General features: G+C 33.8%; 1 protein-coding gene across 1 annotated transcript in view; it reads left to right on the plus strand.

Annotated features, from left to right (window-relative positions):
* Positions 1-25,411, plus strand: part of LOC149794693 (beta-centractin) — a 58,844-nt gene extending 33,433 nt beyond the window's left edge. The window contains exons 7-11 of the mRNA XM_089964301.1: positions 5,390-5,482; positions 6,634-6,808; positions 9,218-9,279; positions 15,738-15,778; positions 18,089-25,411. Coding sequence (XP_089820427.1) covers positions 5,390-5,482; positions 6,634-6,808; positions 9,218-9,279; positions 15,738-15,778; positions 18,089-18,191 — 474 coding nt within the window. The 3' untranslated portion in view covers positions 18,192-25,411. The remainder of the gene's footprint in view (positions 1-5,389; positions 5,483-6,633; positions 6,809-9,217; positions 9,280-15,737; positions 15,779-18,088) is intronic.
* The last annotated feature ends 599 nt before the right edge of the window (positions 25,412-26,010 follow it).

Genomic DNA, 26,010 nt, shown 5'->3' on the forward strand with positions numbered 1-26,010 from the left:
TAGATACACTTCTCTGCATTCCTTATTCTTGTTTTTTAATAAAGAACTGCAGTTACTTGATGCAAGCATTTGTAGCTTGGGAAATTGCATTTGCCAGCATAGTTCTTGATGTTTTAGTGGTATTCATCTTTACAGTCGACACCTTTCAGTATTGTAGGCATCATATGTCAAGCAGTTTTCCTTTTTAGCGAGCTGTCATACGTCAATAAAGTTTGATATGAAGGACATTAAGATAAGAGAATAACCAAATGTTATGATTTTGGTCTGGTCAGACAAGTGTTGCCCAAGATCATGGGTATTTTCAAGACTGAGCAGTTTTATTAATATAGTGTCAAGCCAAAGAAAAGGTGCAGTCAGATATTTATACAAATATGTACTTACTTTTCACAAGTAAAACGCATTTGAAATAAGAACTCCATCTGTCTCCATTTCCACCAATGTTTGTATTATATGGACCTACCTTCTCAAATGGGGCAACCAGATTATTTAACCTGTGCATTTGGGTTCAGCATGTTCTGCTTTGGTGCTCCTAACTCATGATAAATTTATCAATCAGACATTTTACAGGCAAACTCTGTCCTGGCCAACTCTAAGTTCCAAAAAGGTCAGATCATTCATGCCAAATGGTCCGTCAGTCAGATTTGTGCATTTTGGGAGTATCTGATGATAGCCCTTTTGTGACAAGTTGGAAACATAAATGGTCCACCATCGCTTTCAGTTGCAGACCCACAAACTTGGGCCATGGATGTGCTTTCCATCAGTTGAGAAGGGTGGTGATCCTTTTCCTACCCACCCATGGACATGGTTCTGAAAATAATACAGAATTGGAGGGGTCAGAGCTGCAAAATTATTCTTAAAACACCTCTCAGATGGGACAAGTCTTTGGTGAACAATCTATTTGATTTGGTGATAGATTTTCCCAGGAAGAATCCAGCAAAGCCAAATCTTCTCAGACAACTGTGGTTACAGGTCTTCCATCCCTGTCCTGACTAAATTCTCCTCCTTGTCTGGCTCTTGTCAGGGTGAAAGAATTTAAACATTTTGATTGTGAAGTGAATCTTTGTGAAGTGAATCTTGCAAATAAGAAAGCCCTCCATTTTAAGGTTTACATGAGAAAGTGGCATGTATTCAGGGACTGTAGTACAGTCAGAAACATCATCCCTTTGAATGCCTTAATTCTTCAACTGGCTGACTTTTTCTGACTGTATGAGGAGGAAAAGCTGGTTCCAGTTACCATCAAAGGCTATTGCTCCATGAGATTCATCACTTTCATGCATCATGGCAGAGATGATTGGTTGTGATAAAGATCTCCACACCTACTTGCCAATTTTGACATGAATAGACCCAAATCCCTCACCCTGTTTCTCAAGTGAGTATCTGTTATGGGTTTTGACAAGGCTCAGTTTTGATAACTACGAGCCTTTAGCCAGAACCTCACTGAAACCAGCTGTCATACAAAACATGTTTCCTGATAACTTTAGCCTTGGCATGCAGGGTAATGAGTTACATGTTTTTTCAGTGGACCTGAACTGTCATCAGTTCACAACAGATAGTTCTGTGATCCTAGTTGTGTGACCAGCCTATGTAGCCATGAATAGTCTGCCATTAGTGGACAGCCAGTGAATTTGTATATGCTCTCTCTCATCGATAGATGATGATGATGATGTTCGTCCTTCAGTGTCGATGAGGACCATTTAATGTCATTGATTCACTGGGGGTGGGTCCGGAGATGGCTGATCAGTCTGATCCAGGCCCGGAAGAGTCTGTTGCAGTGGGGACATGGATGTGCAGGTTGCTGGCCAGGAGTTGCAGAACTGATGTTCCTGGATTTGCGCAGATCATGTTCTTCAGCTGCGTCCACCAGTCTTTTCTGCTCAAAGGCTTCCGCACCAGCGTTGACTTGACTGCGCCAAGCAGATCGGTTAGCAGTGACACTCTCCCAGCTATCAAGATTAAAGCCTAGGTTCTTCAGCGAAGCCTTGAGGGTGTCCATGTATCTCTTTTTTACCACCATGAGATCTTTTGCCTTGTTGTAGCTCTCCATAAAAGACCTTCTTAGGTAGGCGTTTATCGATAGATAAATTGAGAGATGCAGTCATGCAAGATCATGTCCATGCTTCACCATTACTTGGAGCATATAGAAAAATGTTCTGGTACAAGAAAATGATTCTTTCCAATAGGTACAGCCTTCTCACAGGCAAAGTTTACTGCTTTTACCTGATTCACTGATAAAGTCTCATGGTAAGTAGAGTTTCAATAATAATCTTAGCCAGATACAGTTGTAATGGATCACTTGACAGTTGGCTGTGCTGCCTTCAGGTTAGGAGAGTGGGTTGTCTTTCGTATAGAAAATCCAGCCTATCTTCCCTCAAAGGATACCTGGGGTATAGGTGGGATGTTTGGCATTTTTTATCTGCTATTAACTAATGTGATTGGGGAACATATTTTTTTGAAGAAGAAATTTTTAGTAAATTTTGTTTCTCAGAGAATACTTATCTTATTGTATTACTCCCCAGCCTACCTGCCATGCAGACATCCTTGTTGATGCATCGCTCACAGACCTGCCAACTCTTATGATTTTGCCATAAGTCTTATGAAAATTACCCTTGAAATATGGACTTGGCATGCTAGCAAAAACTACGGGAAAATTATCGTTGCCAAAAAGTATGGATAATTGTTTCATCAGTGTTTTATTGGATCTGGGTTTCATCCTAGAATTAGTAAAATTAGTCAGGGAACCAGACTAACTTTACAAAAGCACCCCAGATGTTTTAAACTGCACCTATTTGTTCAAGTGAAGCGTCTGCATGATCAAACTGCTGAGTATAGAATTGTTAAAAATGGCATCCATGCTTGTTTATAGGGATAATTCTAATCAACACAGAAGCATGAAAATAAGTATTCAAATTCTTGTGAATAAAAGCTGGAAAGGAAATAATTATGAAAATTGGACATCACATGTCAATTTGAGTACATCTCATGGCAGGAGATATGATTGCCGTCGTGCTGTGAAATGGAAAAGAATTTCCAAGAATTACGTCAAGTTCAGAGATAGCAACAAGCTATTGAGCTGCATAGGGTTTGGAACTAGAGTTTGTGCAACTGTACTATTGGTAAATAAAGTCCACGCATACTTTACAAACTTTTCAGTTGAAAATAATGTTTATCATTGATGCATCAAACTTTTAATTACGTTTTCCAGCTTTACAATAACAGTTATTGATATTTTGTTACACCTTACTGAAAACTTGTCAATCTTACAGAAAAAAATCAACTGCCTTACTGAGATGGACTCATCAGGGTTGGCAGGTCTGCTCTCAGCTTAAAAAAAGCAAAACCTAGTGACAGGAAGGGGAGGTAATGTGCAGGAGTTACTGCCTATCATGTACATGAATCAGATGTATAAGACAACTTTTGTCTTTATGGGAGGGTTGAATTCAGCAAGTTTATTTTTTGACACTAATCGGATAGGTGTTCTTAGAGAAACATAATTTACTGAAAAACACAAGTGAAGTGGAAACATCTGCTTTTGAAGACATGAGTGGCAATACAATTTGTTTCCACTTGACTTGTAAAATATTTCCTTATAGCTACTAAAAAGACATTCTTTGATTTGCATGGATTATTTTCTTTCTGTGCCAGTATAGTTAGCTCTAAAAATATATATGCCCTGTTGATTCATTGGTAAAAGCTGAAAATTTTACAGTAATTCAGAGAAGATAATTTTATAAGTATTTCTCCTGTATCTAATGTTATTTAGATTGTGTGTTTTGTTCAGTTAATGATTATTTTTGCATAAAAAATAAAGGGACATTTTTTCATTAACACATTTCTTGCATTTGTTAATAGTATGAACAATGATGGAATATGCATGACATCACACAGTGGTCATACTCAACATCCTTCAGAGCATAACATCTTTAAACTGAAGTTTATGGTTTATATAACAAGTTTTGACTCTATATTTTTTATTTTACCTTTTATTTCATTTGCATACATTTTGTAGAATTCAAACATCTTTACCTTTTTTAGTCTTGTAGTACTTGTTTATTATTTTTGGAAGAGTTTATCTTCCTAATATTTCTTGTGTGAGTCTTCATTTTAAAATGTTTCGAACTTTTCTTTTAATTGGCATTTAATGACCATTATTGTGCTGTTTATTAAATACTAATATATAATTATCTTCTAATTGAAAGCTGTTTGCAATTAAGGGATTAAACTTTGTATGCTTATACATCATCACTAGATGGCATGTCATGTACCACTTTGGGCATCCTATCTTCAGAGTCAAGGTTACGGCTCAATTTTTATATTTTCATTGCTTTATTTTTACTTTCAGTCAATGATTAAGGCATGAAACTTAGTATACTTTTATAGTGTTTCCGGATGGTATGTCCTGAACCACTTTGGGGTGCTATGTTTAAGGCTATGGTTCAATCTTTAATGTTTTCATTGCATTTCCCCTTTTGATTTCTTTAACTTTAAAGCCATTGAGATTAAGTGATGAAAATTGGTATACATGTGCATCATCAATAGAAAGTGTGTTGCATACCACATTGGGAGCCCTTTGATCAAAGTCTTGGTTCCATATTTTATGTTTTCCATGCATTCTCTTCCACTTGAGCTTTAGATCAGTTTGAGATTAAGTGATGCAGTTTGGTTTATATATTTGACATCATTAGCAGGTGAGTTGCATACCACATTGGGAGTCCTTTGATCAAAGTCTTGGTTCCGTATTTTATGTTTTCCATCATGCATTCTCTTCCACTTGAGCTTTAAATCAGTTTGAGATTAAGTGATGCAAATTGGTTTATATATCTGACATCATTAGCAGGTGTGTTGTGTACCACAGTTGGGGTCTTATATTATTCAAAGTTTTTGACTTGGTTGTATTTTGATGTTTTTAGCTGTACTGATTATAGACCATATTAACTTATGGTATGCCCATCAGCTGTCCAGTCATTAGCACAAGTTTGTTATTGCTTTTCTTCCTAAACTTCTTGGAAACTTTACATGAAACTTGACGTACACAGATTCATTTGTCCTAAATGAAAATGGTGCTGCTTAGACATCCAGTGATGGCTACCATCTAGGAAATCTTATTATCACTACTCCTGTATGGGTGGTCATATTAATATGGGCCATTAAAAAAACTTGTTATACTGTATTGTTGGTCCTAAATAAAAATGGTGCTGAATTGACAGCCAATACAATTTGTGAATTTTTAAACTATGTATTGGATACCTTTCCACTTCAATATTGGTTACACTAATTTATTTCGTGGTAGGTATTGGAATATATGTTAAATTGTACTTTATTTGCTTATATTCAAGCAAGAAAGAAGTTCGATGAAAAAATTCATACAAAGTTTTGTTTGCCTATTTTTCAGCGAGCATGTTATTTGTCAATAAATCCTCTTAAAGAAGAAAGTATGGAGACCGAAAAAGCACAGTATACTCTACCAGATGGCAATACGATAGAGGTACATAGATTTTCATATGTCATGCAAGTACTAAATGAAGAGAGTGAGTGTTGCCCCTTGGCTATCAGATAAGGTGGGATGCAGGTATGATGCTTTAAGTGGAACAATACCACATTGGAGTGCAAAACTGCCTGGTGTTTTGGCAATAGTTGCAGTAAACTGTTAATATTTCTCATGCTTTTGCCTTATAATTACAGATGTTTAAAATTAGTCTTTTTTTAAGTAGAAATGTATAAAGTGGACAGTAGTAATCAGTATTAATACTACATTGATATATTTAAAAAATCCAAGTCAGAGTTTTGTTGTTAACTTGAAATGCAGCAATTCATTATCAGAGCAACATAATGCACTCAAAGGAGATGCATATCGCGATGCCATTTCTTACAAGGGATATTATACCAACAAAATATGTTCTTCCTTGCATTAAGTAGAATGTTTATGGTCAGACTTGTACTGGTTATCATATAAACCCTTGTGTTAGATATCATTAAAACTTTTTGCCTTTGCAAAAGGATAATGGGAATATTGTGATACCCTCTCTCCATTAATCTACTCATTTGCAAGGAGCAAGTCCTTGTAATTATTGCACTTATTTAGATAACTAAATATGGTCAGGTGTAATAGCCAGTTTCATATGGTATCTGGTCATTTAACTGTAATTTAATTGCAAAAGAAACCTTGTACTTTCTCCAGTTCATTGGCAATCAAGAGTATTCATAATATTTTAACATTCATGGATTTAGTAGATCTAAGGGAGACATTTGAATCACTTTGATAATTCAGAGCTAAATTGGACACCACAGTGACTTTTTCATCCTAGTTTTCCCCAGGATAGACCATCATTGTTGAACCAGACTTTATACCTAATTGTCAAAAGAACTGGGTCCCAAAAATGTTCTTATTGAATATCAATTGCCAGGTCACTTTTGTCAGTTTCTTTTAGGTACAGGTAAGCCTCATTCATCCAAACTCCTCAGGGACATGAAATTAATTCAAATTGGTTGAATTTGGCTTATTCCAAACATGGTGTATATAGTCAGAATAAACTGATAATTTAGATGTACAAAAGTTAATTAAACAAGGTTATGCTTAAATCCTATTAATTATTATAATTGATTAAAATGAATATTTTGTTTTTTAACAATCTGCAGATTGGACCTGCCCGCTACAGAGCCCCAGAGTTGTTGTTCAGACCGGACCTTATTGGTGATGAATGTGAAGGGATTCATGAAGTACTAGCTTTTGCAATACAAAAATCAGACATGGATCTTAGGAGAACATTATTTTCTAATATTGTGCTATCAGGAGGATCCACTCTATTTAAAGGTAATCATTAATATCCCAATTGTGTATCAAACAAGAGTTTTCACACATGTGCTACATTTGTTAATGTACTGGCAATATTTTTGTTGGTGAAAATTCTTAATGAATGATAATAATGAATAATCAGTTATAATATACTGCTTTTGTTCCCAATAGAGGATACAATTCTTTTATGACTCACATAATTCTCTTATCATTCACATAATGTTTAGCTAGGTTCCAATGACATTTTTAGGGCTCACTTTTTTAATTGGCAACTTGTGATAAACAACCAATATTGATGTACTGTTGGCGATTTTCACATGGGTTTACTATTTACTTTTAATACAATTATCTTCTCTACATTTTGAAAAAATTAGTTATTTTTCTTAATGTACAAATTATTTTATACTCAAACCTATTGGCTAGTGATATGTATACTAGTGTGAAGTACAGGAGATTACTTACAATATCCCATGTGATATTGTCTGGTGTGTTTTGTATATATCATGGAAAATATCAGTAATAACATAATTTCCTAATTCAAGACAAAAAAAAATCATATATGGAAAATAATGAAGAAAACACATATAAGCATGTTGCAGGATTCAAATCTGTTACTCTTCTGTGAGAGGTGGCCAATTTATAACTTTAGCAAAGAAGAGACAAAATGGCAGGTCAAATTTTTGGATCATAATTATGTTGATGTATGTTAAGTGCAGTGAATAAATATTCATATTTTACTCCAGTGAATTTTAAAATTATTTCAGTTGGAAAATCTACTAATTCGCATGCTGGCATAAAATATATTTTAACAAGATAGTAGCAAGTGTCATGATAATTATCCTATAAAGAAAAAACCTTGAAATGCACAGTTTAAATATGAGTTACAACAATAAATGTTATTTTTTGTCTGACACTAATCATTTAAAGGAAATTTTTAGGGTACTGTTTTCAGTACTTTGCTCTTACAACAAAAGATATTTTTAAATTAGTAAAATAGATAAATTATAAGTTCAAAGTATTATGTAATGTAAATTCCGCAAGAAAAAGAATACATTACAGAGCATGTGTAGCAAGAATCTGACAGCAGATGTTATTTAAGCTCATGTAAGGCATGGTCTTGTGCTCATTGTGAATTGATTTATAAAATACAAGCCATCATGAACATGAGAACTGTAATAAAAGAATACATCTGTGAACACACATTAAGGCACTAGCTGTAATAAAGGAATATGTGAACACACATGGCACTCACTGTAATAAAGAAATATGTCTGTGAACACACATTATGGCACTCAATGTAATAAAGGAATATGTCTGTGAACACACATTGTGGCACTCACTGTAATAAAGAAATATGTCTGTGAACACACATTATGGCACTCAATGTAATAAAGGAATATGTCTGTGAACACACATTGTGGCACTCACTGTAATAAAGAAATATGTCTGTGAACACACATTGTGGCACTCACTGTAATAAAGAAATATGTATGTGAACACATTATGACATTCATTGTTATAAAGGAATATGTGAACACACATGGCACTCACTGTAATAAAATATCATGTCTGAACACATGACTCTCACTAATAAAGCAGCATGTCTGTATACATTATGGCATTCCCTGTCATTAAAAAATATTGATGAACACATGGCACTTGCAATAATAAAAAACACATCTAAACACATATGGCACTCATTGTAATAAAACACCATGACCATGAACACACATTATGGCATTCACTGTAATAAAAGAATAGATTAGTGAATACACATTATGATGGTCACTGTAATATTTGGCAGAACTTCATCCAAATCACATACTCCATTACAACTTTAAAGCAAATAGATAACGCATAATTATGAACACGAACATGGTCAAACAGGCCTCACTAATTTGAGCTCCATTTCCCTCAGTCCTTAGTCACAACCCTGGTACAGTGTTAATTCTTATTTTACCCATTTTGATAAATGTATCTCACATAAGTCATCTCTTCTTTTTATCACCATGAATTCACTAAAAAATATGTCTGTCTAATTAGCTGTTTGGTATGCAGTGTTTGTTTATTTATCTTATCATGTGTTGTTTACCCAATACGGAATAAAAGAGAAAATTTTATTGGTTGTAGTTGGACACTCTGACCAATGACAGTTTGTTTCACTTTTCTGTGGTCACTGTAATTTACTATATGCCTATTTGAATGTCAGTTTTGACCATATACAGCCCAAAAACACAAAGTGGCCTTTAAATACAGATAAAAAGAATTAGTTTGTTTATAAATAGAACCACTGTATTTGTCTTTATACAGATGTGTTGCCTAAATGCAGGTGGTCACTATAGCAAGATGCATCATATAGGATTTTTTTAAAAAAATGTTCATAAGTGTATCTTAAATATACCACTTACAGAATATATTTATTTGCAGGTTTTGGTGATAGACTCCTTAGTGAAGTAAAGAAACTTGCACCAAAAGATATTAAAATAAGGGTAAGTTTCAGAGCTGCAGTACATTTGATACATTCACCTATTTTATTAAAGTATTTTTTGCCATGTTTCATTTTTATTTGACCTGTGAGATAATGTCTTTTCTTTTGGAGGTTTCTTGTCAGAAATATAGTGCCTTTTAAATGCAAAACAAGCATATTGCTTGTGCACTATTTAGGCATGATGCACATTGTCAGGTTGATGTATTTAAAGGGCATTTATTAAATTGCATGTCTTCTTCACTTCAACATTAGAGGATAATGATGCTAGGACTATATTTGTGTTCCATCACTTTTTGTTGAATGTACGTAGTATTAAATTGGGCATGTCTGTCCTTCCATTCATCGATATGTTCCACTTTTGCAGAATAATTCCCTTACTTTTTCATGCATTTCAATGAAATTTAATATGCAGTGCTATATTAATAAGACCATGGCTGAGTTCAGATTTCAATGAAATTTGATATGCAGCTGTATATTAATAAGACCATGGCTGAGTTCAGTTTTCAATGAAATTTGATATGCAGCTCTGTATTAATAAGACCATGGCTGAGTTCATATTTCAATGAAATTTGATATGCAACTCTGTATTAATAAGACCTTGGCTGAGTTCATATTTCAATGAAATTTGATATGCAGCACTATACTAATAAGAATAATTCACTTACTTTTTCATGCATTTCAATGAAATTTAATATGCAGTGCTATATTAATAAGACCATGGCTGAGTTCAGATTTCAATGAAATTTGATATGCAGCTGTGTATTAACAAGACCATGGCTGAGTTCAGATTTCAATGAAATTTGATATGCAGCTGTGTATTAATAAGACCATGGCTGAGTTCAGATTTCAATGAAATTTGATATGCAGCTCTGTGTTAATAAGACTTTGGCTGAGTTCATATTTTAATGAAATTTGATATGCAGCTGTGTATTAATAAGACCATGGCTGAGTTCAGATTTCAATGAAATTTGATATGCAGCTGTGTATTAATAAGACTTTGGCTGAGTTCATATTTTAATGAAATTTGATGTGCAGCTGTGTATTAATAAGACTTTGGCTGAGTTCATATTTCAATGAAATTTGATATGCAGCTGTGTATTAACAAGACCATGGCTGAGTTCAGATTTCAATGAAATTTGATATGCAGCTGTGTATTAATAAGACCATGGCTGAGTTCAGATTTCAATGAAATTTGATATGCAGCTCTGTGTTAATAAGACTTTGGCTGAGTTCATATTTTAATGAAATTTGATATGCAGCTGTGTATTAATAAGACCATGGCTGAGTTCAGATTTCAATGAAATTTGATATGCAGCTCTGTATTAATAAGACTTTGGCTGAGTTCATATTTTAATGAAATTTGATGTGCAGCTGTGTATTAATAAGACTTTGGCTGAGTTCATATTTCAATGAAATTTGATATGCAGCTGTGTATTAACAAGGCCATGGCTGAGTTCAGATTTCAATGAAATTTGATATGCAGCTGTGTATTAATAAGACCATGGCTGAGTTCAGATTTCAATGAAATTTGATATGCAGCTGTGTATTAACAAGACCATGGCTGAGTTCAGATTTCAATGAAATTTGATAGGCAGCTGTGTATTAATAAGACCATGGCTGAGTTCAGATTTCAATGAAATTTGATATGCAGCTCTGTGTTAATAAGACTTTGGCTGAGTTCATATTTTAATGAAATTTGATATGCAGCTGTGTATTAATAAGACCATGGCTGAGTTCAGATTTCAATGAAATTTGATATGCAGCTGTGTATTAATAAGACTTTGGCTGAGTTCATATTTTAATGAAATTTGATGTGCAGCTGTGTATTAATAAGACTTTGGCTGAGTTCATATTTCAATGAAATTTTATATGCAGCACTATATTAATAAGAATAATTCCCTTACTTTTTCATGCATTTCAATGAATATTGATATGCAGCTGTGTATTAATAAGACCATGGCTGAGTTCAGATTTCAATGAAATTTGATATGCAGCTGTGTATTAATAAGACCATGGCTGAGTTCATATTTCAATGAAATTTGATATGCAGCTCTGTATTAATAAGACCATGGCTGAGTTCATATTTCAATGAAATTTGATATGCAGCTGTGTATTAACAAGACCATGGCTGAGTTCAGATTTCAATGAAATTTAATATGCAGCTGTGTATTAATAAGACCATGGCTGAGTTCAGATTTCAATGAAATTTGATATGCAGCTGTGTATTAACAAGACCATGGCTGAGTTCAGATTTCAATGAAATTTGATATGCAGCTGTGTATTAATAAGACCATGGCTGAGTTCAGATTTCAATGAAATTTGATATGCAGCTCTGTGTTAATAAGACTTTGGCTGAGTTCATATTTTAATGAAATTTGATATGCAGCTGTGTATTAATAAGACCATGGCTGAGTTCAGATTTCAATGAAATTTGATATGCAGCTCTGTATTAATAAGACTTTGGCTGAGTTCATATTTTAATGAAATTTGATGTGCAGCTGTGTATTAATAAGACTTTGGCTGAGTTCATATTTCAATGAAATTTTATATGCAGCACTATATTAATAAGAATAATTCCCTTACTTTTTCATGCATTTCAATGAATATTGATATGCAGCTGTGTATTAATAAGACCATGGCTGAGTTCAGATTTCAATGAAATTTGATATGCAGCTGTGTATTAATAAGACCATGGCTGAGTTCAGATTTCAATGAAATTTGATATGCAGCTGTGTATTAATAAGACCATGGCTGAGTTCAGATTTCAATGATATTTGATATGCAGCTCTGTATTAATAAGACTTTGGCTGAGTTCATATTTTAATGAAATTTGATATGCAGCTGTGTATTGATAAGACCTTGTCTGAGTTCAGTTGTCAGCATTCTGTATTACTGTTTAGCAGAGTTATAGTCCCTGCTTATAAGACCCACCCACTTTAGTCAGGTTAGATTGTCATACAAAACTACACCCCCTTACTTCCAGCAAAAAACTTTGGGCATCATTTCTGGGAATTGTTTTTTTTAATGAATTTTGTTATTATTAATCTATCTCATTTGCATGTTCAGTATTTAAATCAGGGGTGCAGAACCTGTGGTCCACAAATGTTTGCTGTCCAGGTTTCTCAGGGCATTTAAAACAACACAGAAATCTGCCCCACAAACAGTAACTGTATTAAAGAAATTAATGTTTACAGCCCTCAAGTGGCCTTAGAAAATGCAATCTGGCCCTTAGCCAAAAAGAGTTGTGCACCCCGGATTTAGATATTATCATCATATGAACTGTACAATGGCTAGAAAATATACTAACCAACACTCACCTTCCTGTTAGTGAAGTAACATCTCTTTCTTTTCAAGTAATAATACAGTGCTCAAATTATGTACCTTTACTCACCCAGTTTACATATTTAGTAGTTTGCCATGTCTTGGTTGTTTTGTTTGAGCTGTGATGTGCTTAGTTTTTTTTTATAGTAATTTCATTTAAATGGGTTCTTAACTGTCTCTGTATAAAGAATGAATGAAAATATTGATCCTTGAATTCTACATAGCTGATATTAAAGTTATCTTGAGGTTTTTTCTTTTTCAACAGTAATTATTTTGAGACAGCAAAAATATGCAGATGTTTTTTCATAGCTCTATTTTGTTCATTAGGAATGTACTGAAGTTCATTTTAAAAAATCTGTACATTTTGCTGCTGTTATTTTTGCCCACAAGACCCTGAAAGGTATGGAATGAGTTCACAGTCTTTGATGTTTATTTAGGATACTGGTGTCTCCTTGTTTTATACCCAGAGACCAAGGGACATATGTTTGAATGTTAAATGTCAAATTTCACAAATATTTTGTCACTATGTTTATTGTGCTGGAGGGAATCCTTAAAAATCCATGATTTATACATATTTATGCATGATTGTGTGTATCTGCAGTAAATGTAATGAATCCTCCTTAAAACAAGATTGCACGAAAAACACGACACATTCAGTTTGAGTGTAAACAAAAAACTTACGTTCATTACTATTAACCCTTTTATCACTATGGACCAGTTTTCTGGTCCAGGGGAGGTAAGTCTGTAAACACTATGGACCGCTTTACCGGTCTGGGGCAGTGTTCTTCTCTAATGTTATAGTACCCGACTATGTAAATTTTGGGATACCACTAATAACTTTCTACTTGTAATGTAGATATTTGGATTATCTCATGAGTTTAGCTTGTATGCAACTAGAAATATCGAACAAAGTAGGCACTTTTAACAAGTTTTCCAAATGTTGAAATTTGTATCCAAAATGGCAGAGTTTGAAGAAAGTGAATGAAGTGTTAGATTTTGAATTATCAGAGGATTTTACCAATTTCGGCCTAATAAAGTTGGATGAAAATGAGAGACGGCATCTGGAGAGGCAATGGAATGCACTTGTGGGTGACAGTGATGACGATGAAGAGGACTTTGAAGGTTTTGAACCGGAGGAAGTGTACGCTCCATGTAATTTTGTTTGGAAGTTGGAAAACCAAAGAGATTTGTTTCAGTTTTCTAAGAGAGTTGGACCCACCCAAGTGTTAAATGGCTCCAGGAGAGCTTTGGAATATTTTAAAATATTCTATTCAGTTGAAGTTTTTGGAAACATTGGCCGTCTAACAAATTTGAATGCAACGATCAAATGTGCCAGAGGTGATACAGGTGTGTGGACAGATCTCACCTTGGATAAAATTGCGGCTTTTTTTTAAATTTTAATTTCTACCTGTCATATACCTGAAAGAAAGACTCGTGTTGCTACTGGAATTATTCACGAGTACATCTAGGGTCAATTGAACAAGTTTTGGGAACTTTCTAAGTTTTCTAAGAAGTAAATAGATAATTACTTGTATTTTACCTGTTGTGTTACCTGTTTATACCTGTATTTTAACACTTGTAATAGATATGCACATTTTATTCAATTAGTCATAAAATTTGATTTTTAACCTTGATTTTGACACCTAATCCAGCCAGATATCTTTAAAATTGGCAAAGTTATTTTATTTCAAAATCCACAAGTCATTTTACTTTACAACTCCAAAGTTACTTTGTGTTGAGGACTCTATGCCCCCAAAGTTACTTAGTGGTGAAAGTGTTAATAGAGATCAATTTGATCATGCAAATATGTGGTTTTATAGGTCACCGATAGTAATTAAACCCTTGCAGTGTAACTTCTTGCAGTTGAGGAGTAATTAACTTTCATTGAATATCAGGTTATTAACATCATTTGATTGACTGTGCCTGGTGAGTGTTTTACAATGGTGGACATGCAGATTTTGTTTGTAATGTTGATGTCTCCAATGTAACATGTGGTTCTAATGCATACAATGCAGTGCCATTGTGTAACACAAAGTTAATTCCTTAGTACTGATAATGAAAGTAAAAACTACTTTTTATATTCTTCATGAGCTATTATCAGTCACACATTTGCTGAAACAGACTTGTCCTGTTCTGATATTAAACTGCCTCCTCCCCATAAAAATATAAAATGCCCTCCATGAAAATGCAGAGAGAGAGAGAGAGCAGATACAAAGTAAGTGCGATGAATGTCATGTAAATAATGTTTTTACTATGTTAAATTTGATCACTGATAATTTCAAATTTCTAAAACTTAAATTCATGTCACTGGATAAATTTCATTGAATTTAAGAGACATCAGTACAAGCTCATTTTGGATGCACATTTTGCATGAAATTAAATTAATGTATGTAAGATTTGTTTTATAATTCTAGATTTCTTTATAAAGGGAATAATTGTTTCTTTATTCACTTTGATTTTGGAAATTCATATCTGATGAATCATCAGTTGTAATTTGGAATTTTCATAATTTATATGGTGTGGATCATCTCGCCATGGAATCTAATGTTTCAGAAGGGATTTAGATCTGTGATGCTTTTTGTATTTACATGTCTAAAATATTTTTTCAACATCATGACAGTAGCCCAATGTGTTAAGAAATAGCCCATAGTGTTAAGAATCAGCACAGAGTGTCAAGAGTTCATCCAGAATTTTAAGAATTAGCCCAGAATGTCAAGAATTCATCCAGAATTTTAAGAATTAGCCCAGAATGTCAAGAATTCATCCAGAATTTTAAGAATTAGCCCAGAATGTCAAGAATTCATCCAGAATTTTAAGAATTAGCCCAGAATGTCAAGAATGCTTCAGAGGCAGTTAATATTCAAAGAATAATTAATCAACAGAGGAAATTATTGCCTGATGGAAATCACTGGCATTAAAACAGACTATCAATGTAGAAGATATTATTTTTGGCAAAATTTAGGGCATGGGTTGCTTTATATTGTGGGAATGAAACTGTCTGGAAATCAAATCTAGGCAGTTTGTTGGCAATAAGTGATGGTTTTGCTATAATACATGGCATTCTGATGAGTGTAGACTGTCTTTCTCTATAATGTATTTGTCTCCTGCATAATATTTGCTCTTTTCTTTGATCCTCAGATATCAGCACCACAGGAAAGATTATATTCTACCTGGATTGGGTAAGGATTATTTCTACAAGGTTCTTGTTCTAGCAGTTAAATTTTGCAACTGTTCTTTAATTCAACTGAATAGAGTGCACATTTTTAGTTGATCAGTAGCAATAATTTTGGCATCTGATTGTTCTTCCATATGTGGATGCACCCGTCTGTACATCCAGCCACACCCTAGGTCCAGACCCAAGATTAACCTGGATGTTAGTTATAGAGGTGGATGGGGTTGGGATGAAGTATATAGTAATCCTTGTGTTCATCCATCCCATCCATCTGTCCTTCCATATTGCAACCAGTCACAGTATTTGTAATGATTGCCATGAAACGTAAACATTATGGTCATTTCCTAAAGATGCATTTACAGACAAATAACTATGTGCCTGCATATTTTAAAAGAGATATTGCTCTTTTTGTCTTGTATCTCACTAAAATGTAGGACACACACTCGTTAGTGCATCAGTTCTTGCAGTTATTGATGGATTGCCATTAAACTTCGTAAATATTGTCATGATCACCTGAAGATGTTAATCATTTTCTCCTGCAATATTTATAAGAGTTGTTGTTTTTCTTTGACTTGCAGCTGAATGCAGTGTGTGACTTGTGAACTCACATGTTATAATGGATCACCAGGAAACTTGGGAAATGTTATGATCATCATCTGTGGATGGGCATATTGACAAATTGTGCTCCATCTGGTTAGAGTTGTTCTTCCTTTTGACTTGGAGAGTCAGATGTTTTGTATCATGCAAACATAATTAATGTCATTTATTAAGAAATCACTGTCCTCTCACTATTTTAATTAGAGTTATTTCCTATTTGTCATTTGCAACAAATTGTTGTCCTTCCACTATTTTAATTAAGGTTATTGCCCTTTTGTCTTGCTGCTGCATGTAGTGAGAGAATATTTTGAATACAACTTGTGCCACAATTTTGTATCGATTACTTTAGCTAGATACATATTATGGTCTTCATGTACAGATCTACAGATCACAGTGCTTCTGCATTTTTTTGTTAGAGTTATTACTGTTCTTGATGGAATGTATGACAGAATATTGTGAAAGCAACCAGGCTCAAAGTTTTTAATGGATTGCCATGAAACTTTGTGTATGTTATGGCTAACATCTGAAAATCCTTGTATTCCCTCAATTTTTGTTATTATTTTCCTTTTTGTCCTAGAGCTGAATGCAGTGAATGGCAGAATCTTGTGAAAGCAGGTCTTTATGCTTCTGTGATTTTCAGGTCTACTGGTCATACACCAGAAGAGCTTATGGGATGGTTTTTTGTTCATTGTCCAATGTCTGTCCATCTGTTTGCACAACTTTGTTATCAGTACTTCTTTTAAACTACTTTGATTGCCATGAAACTTTACGCTTTTATTCATCCCATGATCAAGTTTTTTCCCAAAATTAAAATAATACCCTTGGACATTCAATATGGCCACCATAGCAGCAATCTTGAAAATCTTATTATTACTGATTGAATGGTCATATCAACATGAGATTTTCAATTAAAGACTTTTAATGATGTCTGGTAGGTCCTAAATGAAAATGGTGCCACTGAGACATCCAGTATTGCCACTACAAATGCCATCTTGAAAATCTTGTTTATACTACTTCTGAATGAATGATCATATCAGCATGGGGTTTTCACTGAAAGATGTCTAGTTGGTCGTAAATGAATGGTGTGAACGTGACCTACAATATGGCCACAACAACTGCCATCTGCACAATCTCATGGTCATTTCTTCTACATGGTTGGCCATATCAGCATTGTGCTTTCACCCAAGTCTTATATGTATCAAGATGAACCTAAATGGAAATCATGTACAAATGCTATCCAATAAGGTCACCATGGCAGCCATCTTGAAAATATGTGTTGTTACTTGGAAAGTCCTGTCAAGATGGGGTTTTCACCAAAAGATTTCTTATAGTGTCTTCATAAACCAGAAATTAAAATGGTGCTGATTTGATTCCCAATACGTCTACTATGTCTGGCCATCTTGGAAACTTTGTTTAGTCATTTTGACATGGGTTACATCAGAAGAGTTCTAGTGGTGTATGGTTGACCCTAAATAAAAATGTTGCATCATGGGATTTTCACCAAAAGACTTCTTTTGATATCTAGTTGGTCTTGAATGAAAATGGTGCCAATAATACATGCATAATGGTTGTCTTGAAAATCTTGCTTTTGCTACTCCTCATACAATTACTATTGTTTCAAGTCAGGCAATGTATGAAACTTTTTGGGATTTGCAGCATGGGTCAATGAATATGCCATTGCTCATTGCCCTCATTACTTTGACATTTTTTTCTATTCCAGTGGTTCCATTCTTGCCTCGCTAGACACATTCAAGAAGATGTGGGTGTCAAAGAGGGAATATAATGAAGAAGGTGTCAAAGCCATACACCGGAAGACATTCTAATATTATAAATTATTTCATGGTATTGGTTTTTCAAGCATTGCCTTTCAGTTTCTTATGTTCAGATTATCTGAACTTTCATGTGGACACTCTTATGAACTTGCATTAAATCCTCACTACAGGCACTGTTGTTGGCAGGATTAAAACTTATATCACAAGGCTTAGAAAGAAAAAGTATATATTTGGCATTAACAAGATGAAAACAATCAAGACAAATAATGCTAGATAGATGTTACAAAGTGTTTATGCCTAGGTTGTTCTTGTAACATCTGTGGAATAAAAGTTTTTAATACAATACAAAAAAATGGACACAGGTTGTGGGGGAATAAATGTATTTTTTGTCTTATATATATATGTTATTATCTCACAACTTCCAGCATTTGGATAAGGGGTTAATATGTTATAGCTCCTAGACTTGCTTCCTCTTCTTTAGTCAAGCATCATATGCTGTTTAAAGATTTCTTTAGAGTGCAATATACTTCTTTATTCATATTGTAGGAAGCAGAATTGGTGGTTGCTAAGTAGGTGGACTCAAAACAATGACTACCGTTTATGTCTAGGTTTAAGTAACAGGTCACAGCAGTAATAGTTGCTGTCTTTTGACACACACACAACTTCTTCACTTTGAACATAATATTGTTATATTTATTTAAATTTTGAGTTTTCTGCAGTACAGTTGTTCTTAAAAAGTTTAAGCTCAGTGCTTGTTCTTCCTGATAAAGATTTGTGTCCACAGAATTGCTTCTGTTTTCACTAACGTATGGAAGAGTGGCCATGGAAACATTTGTGTACAATCCTTATGCCGATAGTAAATGGTATGGACAGATACATAAATACTCTAGTCTATCAAGACATTTTAACTTGCTTAATGCTAGCTTATCATTTTATTTGGTAGTATTAATATTCATCTGTAGTAGAGATACCTTTTTGGGGGGAAACACAAGTAGGCAGTGTTGTTGCACAATCAAGATAGTCATTCAGATGTCCGTTATACTATCATATATATTATTTAAGACAAACATGTTAGTTTTTTATTTTGTTTAGTTTTCATCACTTTAATTGATCCAGTAGTTCTTTACAATTGTACATGCTTCATCACTTTAAATTTGGCCTTTCCAGATATGCTAGTAATTGCTTATGTCACACTGAAGTTTATCAATAAATTGAAGAAAAATAAAGAGGACATTGCAACATAGACAACAGTGAAAATTCCATCAAAATTGGTTGATAACTCGAGATAATAAAAAAGTTGCAAAATGTCAGGGGAGATAACTTTGATTATTCATTAATAATGAGTTTTTATGATGTCATAGATGGTATTAAGTATTTAAATTTGTTAATATTAAAACAAATTCAAAACTAAACTGAAACTTCTATTTTTTCAATAATCTAAATAATTTTCATTTTCATTAAAAATGTATGGATATGGAAATTAATATAATTTATAAAAGGTTTCTTAAAAGTAAAAGAAAGTATCTGAAGTACTGTTGAAGAAAATTTCTGTTATTTTAGATAAGTATTCCTCATTTGTTATGCCATCAAAATCAAAGGTAATAATTTTGTGATGAGTTCTCCCCCATAAAATCTTTCATTGCTCATTACGTCAAAACTATTTAAAAGATTTTTGTTACAATTTCACCGCTGTTCATGTTAAGATGTCATCATTATTTTTATAATATTTATTTCATGGTCACTTTAATAGTTTTGTACATGTTTTTGAATAATTTGCAATTCAAAGTCTGAGATAAAATTTCTTGCCATTCAGTACCTAAGTCCCATTGTAGTTCAGATTCATAATTTGATGTAAAAAATATCAAAAGTCAAAGAAAAATGCTAGTAGTAGTTAATTTTTAAAATTCCAGCTTTAGATGGAATTGTAAAGGTAAAATGTCATTTATTTTGTTTTTGGGGCGATGGTGTGGGTGGTATATCATATGAATGGCATGCCACACAGAAATCTGCAATCTTGACAAAATTGAAGTATTTGTTCTTGTGCAGGGTCATTTTTAAAGAATATGCTTTTGGAATGGATTTGATACTGCTTTGATATTAATGCTTTTACATTGGCACAGGTCAGCATTAAAGATTGTAGGGTTTTTAATTTCAGTTAAATCAGTTTATAAAGATCCAAGATGGAAATAGTTTTTAATTCATTGATCAATCTGCCAGTTTATGTATTTCTTTGAAAATATGGCTTGTACCCCAGTTTGCTGGGTATATAATTCCTTTTATGTATGAACAAGATGAACACATACAAAATGGTGGTGGATATTTCTAAAGGCTATACAAGATATCTTATGCTATTATATTTAAAAATTTCTTCGAAATGTAAAGAACATGTTAGGCATTTTATTGTAGTGCATGTGGATGCTGAGTAAATTATTCGGATTTAATTCTCCATGCATAGTGCAGAGTATCACACTTAACGATGATGTGAATTGTATTGTGAAATTTTAGAACGTATATCGTCGTAATGAAAAATAGTTTGGGTAACCAAAGCATAAATATTATGAAGAAAAGTAAGCAACATCAGCAGACCCTAATCATATATAGTCCGGGTCTCTCTTTAACGAATTCTTCTCACAAATAATCATTAGCACTGCAGTTAAGAGTAAACAGCAAAGAATTATTTATAGTTCATGCCAGTTATCAGTTGATTTGTTTACGTTAATTAAGAAAATGTGAAGATTTTATCATAGTAAATTTTGTATGAAGTGTATCAAATCTTTATAAGGTTTTTAAAATTAACTTTTTTTCACTTTTGTTGACTTAATGGATCTGGTAAGTTTTATAAGTACATTTCTGAAGTTCATCTCATCTTACTCATGGTATTTGATAAGCCTCAGAAATTCAGAACAAATTCAAGACCAACTTGGGCATCACTTCATCAAATGAGCAGAATTTCTTGTATGCAACATGTAATGATTTGAAATAGTTTATGAGTGAGAGAGAATTATTTGTGCTTTTTGTAATGTAACTACAGTGCATATATTTGTAGGTTTCATTATTTTTTAATGCGGATATTGGATCAGTTGTACTATTAACTACTTGCCTTCTTTTGCTTCATAAATTTTCATCTTTATTTGAAGGATTTCATATGGTGTCCTTTTTATCTGGGCTTCATTCAACATATGGCATGATGTAAGTGTCACTTCCTCAACATTAACATTCTGTGGTAAAATTGTGTATTCTAGCACTACATAGGTGTTGATTCTCTTCAGACATTAACAATCTGTGGTCAGGTTTTGTATTCAAGTTTTTTCAAGTTAACACTGAAAATTCATTCAATTTTGCGAGCATTAATGTTCATGGTTTCTGAGAAATGGCATTTCTATCATTATGAAATGTTTGAATTTTGGAAGTAGTCCTCTTGTTCCGCAAAATCAGCATAAATTGGGTCCTCATGTTAAATACTGAATTTACAGTATCATAACGTGCTTCATTGTCAAGACACTATGTCTTTCCAGGTTTTAACATTTATGGTTTTTATGTGGTTGTTAGTGATCAGGTATGGCTTGATACAAAGATTTTAGGAAATTTATGAGGTGAGGAACTTAGATTGGGCCCAGTTAGGTTTTCTACTAACTCATCATTATTCTATACTGGGTCACTAACAAACCATGCAACAAATTTACCCCACTGATGACCATAACAATATATTTGCACACCATTTCCAGTCATTTTTTTATGGATGTATGGCTGAAAATCGCTGAGCTACTTCATGTCAAAATGATGCAACTTGTAACATTGTTACACTAACCAGGTATTTTTTCCTACTGGCCTGTAATGGCCTCATTGCAGATCTATCTTCCTGCAACTCCCTTCCACCAGTGAAAATGGAAGAAAATAGTTGGAGGTGGAGTAAACCATAAAATTGACTATGTCTGCATGGAGACACCATGTCTCATACTGGTTCAGGATCAATAAGATAACTTGACTTTAAATGAAAATTTAACTGTCCAAAAATAGTCAGACAAGCAGTGAATGGCTCTTGTGTTACCCTAGTCCATCTGTCCACAACCCTTGTGACCGCTCTGGTGGCCTAGTGGTTAGAGCATCCACCTCAAAAGTGGGAGGTCATGGGTTCGAACCCCAGCCAAGTCATACCAAAGACTTACAAAAATGGTACTAACAGCTGTGTCGCTAGGTGCTCAGTATTAAGAGGTTAGTGTTAGGACTGGTTGGCCTGGTGTCAGGCTAATGTTACTGGGTGGGACATCATGATTCATGTCTGTGGCATGATGCCTCACTGCTAGACATCACTATAAACTGCCACACTGCAGACATCATAGCGATATGACTGAAATTTTTTTAAAGCTACATTAAATATCCTAATCACACACCAACAACACCTTGATTAAGTTTAGCTTCTAATTTACCATTTAGATTTGATTATAAATAGGATCAAACTGCAGACAAACATAGACCCTGATTTATAGTTACATTATGTGCTGGTAGATTAGGTCTTTGTTCTAGTGATAACTCCTAACTGCATATACCAAGATCTGTCAACAGATTATGCAGTGGCAGATCTGGGTCTATGAAGTTTGCAGTTGGATCAGACATGTAAGCAAGAATAGATTGCATCTTCTCTGCAATTTTAGCTGCAGAGTTGTACTAAAAATATTGACGTCTCTTGGCAAGTGCAACACTGTTATGACAAATGTAGGTCAGTATGACATATTTCATGCTGCTATAATTTGGTGAAGTTTCATGTTTAAGTCCATTTCCTGTGGGTTCATGAAACTTTTTTTGACAGGTTTTTGTGAGTACAACATTTTAAATCAGTCTGGCAGGGAGTTCATACCGAGTGGTAAAGAGAGGATCGCAGGACATTTGTTTTACAAAGACATCTCTAATCAAACTTGACCATCCCGTATCCTGTTCTACAGACACAGTATGTAATGTCAGATTAAAAACTGTTCAGCCATGTTTTAAATTTAAGATTTCTAAATATTATTCATTACATATCACTACACTAATTGAGCCAATTAGCTACTATTGTAGCCTGTTGTAGTCCCTGACAGTTATTCATATTTCTCTCCGACTTTCCCTGGAGATCAGACCAGCAAAGAATGTTACTTGTATTCATCAAACTTGGAATATTTGCTTATACCGGGCCCTTATTTATATCTGGATAAGTTTGGTAGTGAGCAAGAGCCATGCATACTGATGATGTGATCTTGCAGCTGATTGCCATGGTTGTTACCATTTTTAAAGCCATTTTTCTGATCCGACCTTTGGAGGGCCCTGGGTGGCTGAGTGGCCGGAGGTACTCGTATTTACAGATCACTCACACACATCACCTCTGTCTGTGCAAGTTCAGGTCTTGGCTCAACTAACATGGGAGAAACTTTACTAGTAGCTTCCTCTGGTCATTTTTTCTTTCCATGGTCTTCTAAGATTCTTCTGCCAAATATACTGGCTGCCATGTATAGCCTATCATTTGCTATAAAAAAAAATGGTGTCAAACCCCACAATATCTGATCAGACTTGGAATATATGTTCATATTGTCAAGATCTTAGATGCTTTTGATACTGAGATTCCGGCATACTAATGAGGTAATCTTTCATCTGGCTGGCAGAGCTTGTTACTGCTATTGAAGTCTGTATTTCTTGTCAGATTTTTTATCAAAATTCAAAATATGCTTATATGATCAAGATTGCCTCAGAGTGGCGGAACTCAATGCCACCCTGAAGCCACATTTCTGATCTGATTTTGATGAGACTTGAAATACAGCCCAGTGTCTTACAAATATTGAATGGGTTCAATAACAGTTGAGATCAAGGCATAATGATGTAAACTTTCATCTTTTTGGCTAAGAGTACTAACCACTCTGGAAGTCATATTTGTGATCCTATTTAGATCAGGCTTTAAATACAAGCTTTTATCATAAGAATCTTGGATAATTTGAATAATGAGTGAGATCCATGCATATTATGAAATGATCTTGCATCTGATAGCTGATCATTTTACTTGAAGCCAATTCTGATCCAGTTTTGAACAAAATTAGAATATGGATTTGTATCATCCAGATCTTGGACAGTTACAAGTAAACAGGATCTATGCATATTAATGAGGTGATGTAATGTTAGATCTGATTGGCTGAGCATGCTGCCAATCATGAAGCTCTATTTTTGATCCGATTTTGATGAAATTTGGTATGCAGGGTTATATGATAAAGAGCTTAACTGAATTCTGTATGTGATATCTGCACATATTGATGATGTAAACTGGCATGTAATTGGCTGAGCTTGAGCTTGCTATCATGCTAGACTCTGTTAAGTTTTTATGATGCTTTGTAAATAGTTGTATATCGTCAAGATATATAAATGTGTTTATTATGAGGAAATTCCAAGCATATTAATAAGATGGTAATGTATATGATTGCCCGATTTTTATGAATGTATTTCAAACCCAAATTTAATAAAAATTTGACATATGCATGTATATTTTTATGGGAATTTTATCAAATTTGGTAAATAAACCTATTTATCAAGATCTTGGTCAAGTATGATGATCATAAGTGAAGTTTAATACATATTAATGATGTGACCTGGCATCTGATTGGCTGAGCTCTCTGAATCAAGATGCTATTATTTCTAATCCAGTTCCTACACAGCTTGCTAAATTGGTTTACATCAAGATTTTGGATGATTACTTGCATGAGCAAGAAGCTGTGCACATTATTAATTATGCCTTAATCTTGAAAAGGACTTTTTAATCAGGATATAGTAAAATTGACGTAATATAAAGTTTGGGTGATAGTTTACCTAGGTTGTGCTTGTACATCTTAAAATGTACTACATGCCAGTAAGCCTGCTTTGTGAAATGATCAACTGTTAGTTGTGTACGCCAGGAGTTATATCAGACCTACATAAACTTCCTGATTTATGTGTTGTGTCCAGTTTAGTGCCTAACTTAAGATCGTCTTCATGCATCACAACTTAAAACTTTTGCACTGGACTGAATAAAGAAAGTAGAAAATGAAGGAAATACATATGTACAGGGAACTTGATTAGTGTAGTGGTACTGGACATGCATTTAAAGACTTGATTAAATACTATGTTTTAAATTCTTAAATGTTGCAGACTTTATCGTTTACAAATTGTAAAATTACATCCAATGACCCAACTTAAAAAGAATGGGGAAGTTACTGTGGAGCATTCTGTATTTAAGTATTTGATAAGCATAAATAGTGAAATTAAATATGTCTGACAAATTTGTGTATTTGTGTACTTTTTTTTCTGATGTCTTATTCAGTTTATGCTCTTCTTTCTCTGTTGATATTGATCATACATATAACATTGAGTAAGGAGATACAACATACATGGACTTTCTCTGTTGATACTGAGATCATACATATAACATTGAGTAAGGAGATACAACATACATGGACTTTCTCTGTTGATACTGAGATCATACATATAACATTGAGTAAGGAGATACAACATAACATGGACTTCATCTGTTGATATCGAGATTATACATTTATAAAACACAGTAAGGAGATACACATACATGGACTTCATCTGTTGATATTGAGATTATACATTTATAAAACAGAGTAAGGAGATACACATACAAGGGACTTTATCTGTTGATATTGAGATTATACATTTATAAAACACTGAGTAAGGAGATACACATACATGGACTTCATCTGTTGATATCGAGATTATACATTTATAAAACAGTAAGGAGATACAACAGACATGGACTTTATCTGTTGATATTGAGATTATACATTTATAAAACAGTAAGGAGATACACATACAAGGGACTTTATCTGTTGATATTGAGATTATACATTTATAAAAC

This window comes from Sinohyriopsis cumingii, chromosome 7 (assembly GCF_028554795.1).
Source record: "Sinohyriopsis cumingii isolate HCF-2022 chromosome 7, ASM2855479v2, whole genome shotgun sequence".
NCBI classification, from domain to species: Eukaryota; Metazoa; Mollusca; class Bivalvia; order Unionida; family Unionidae; genus Sinohyriopsis; species Sinohyriopsis cumingii.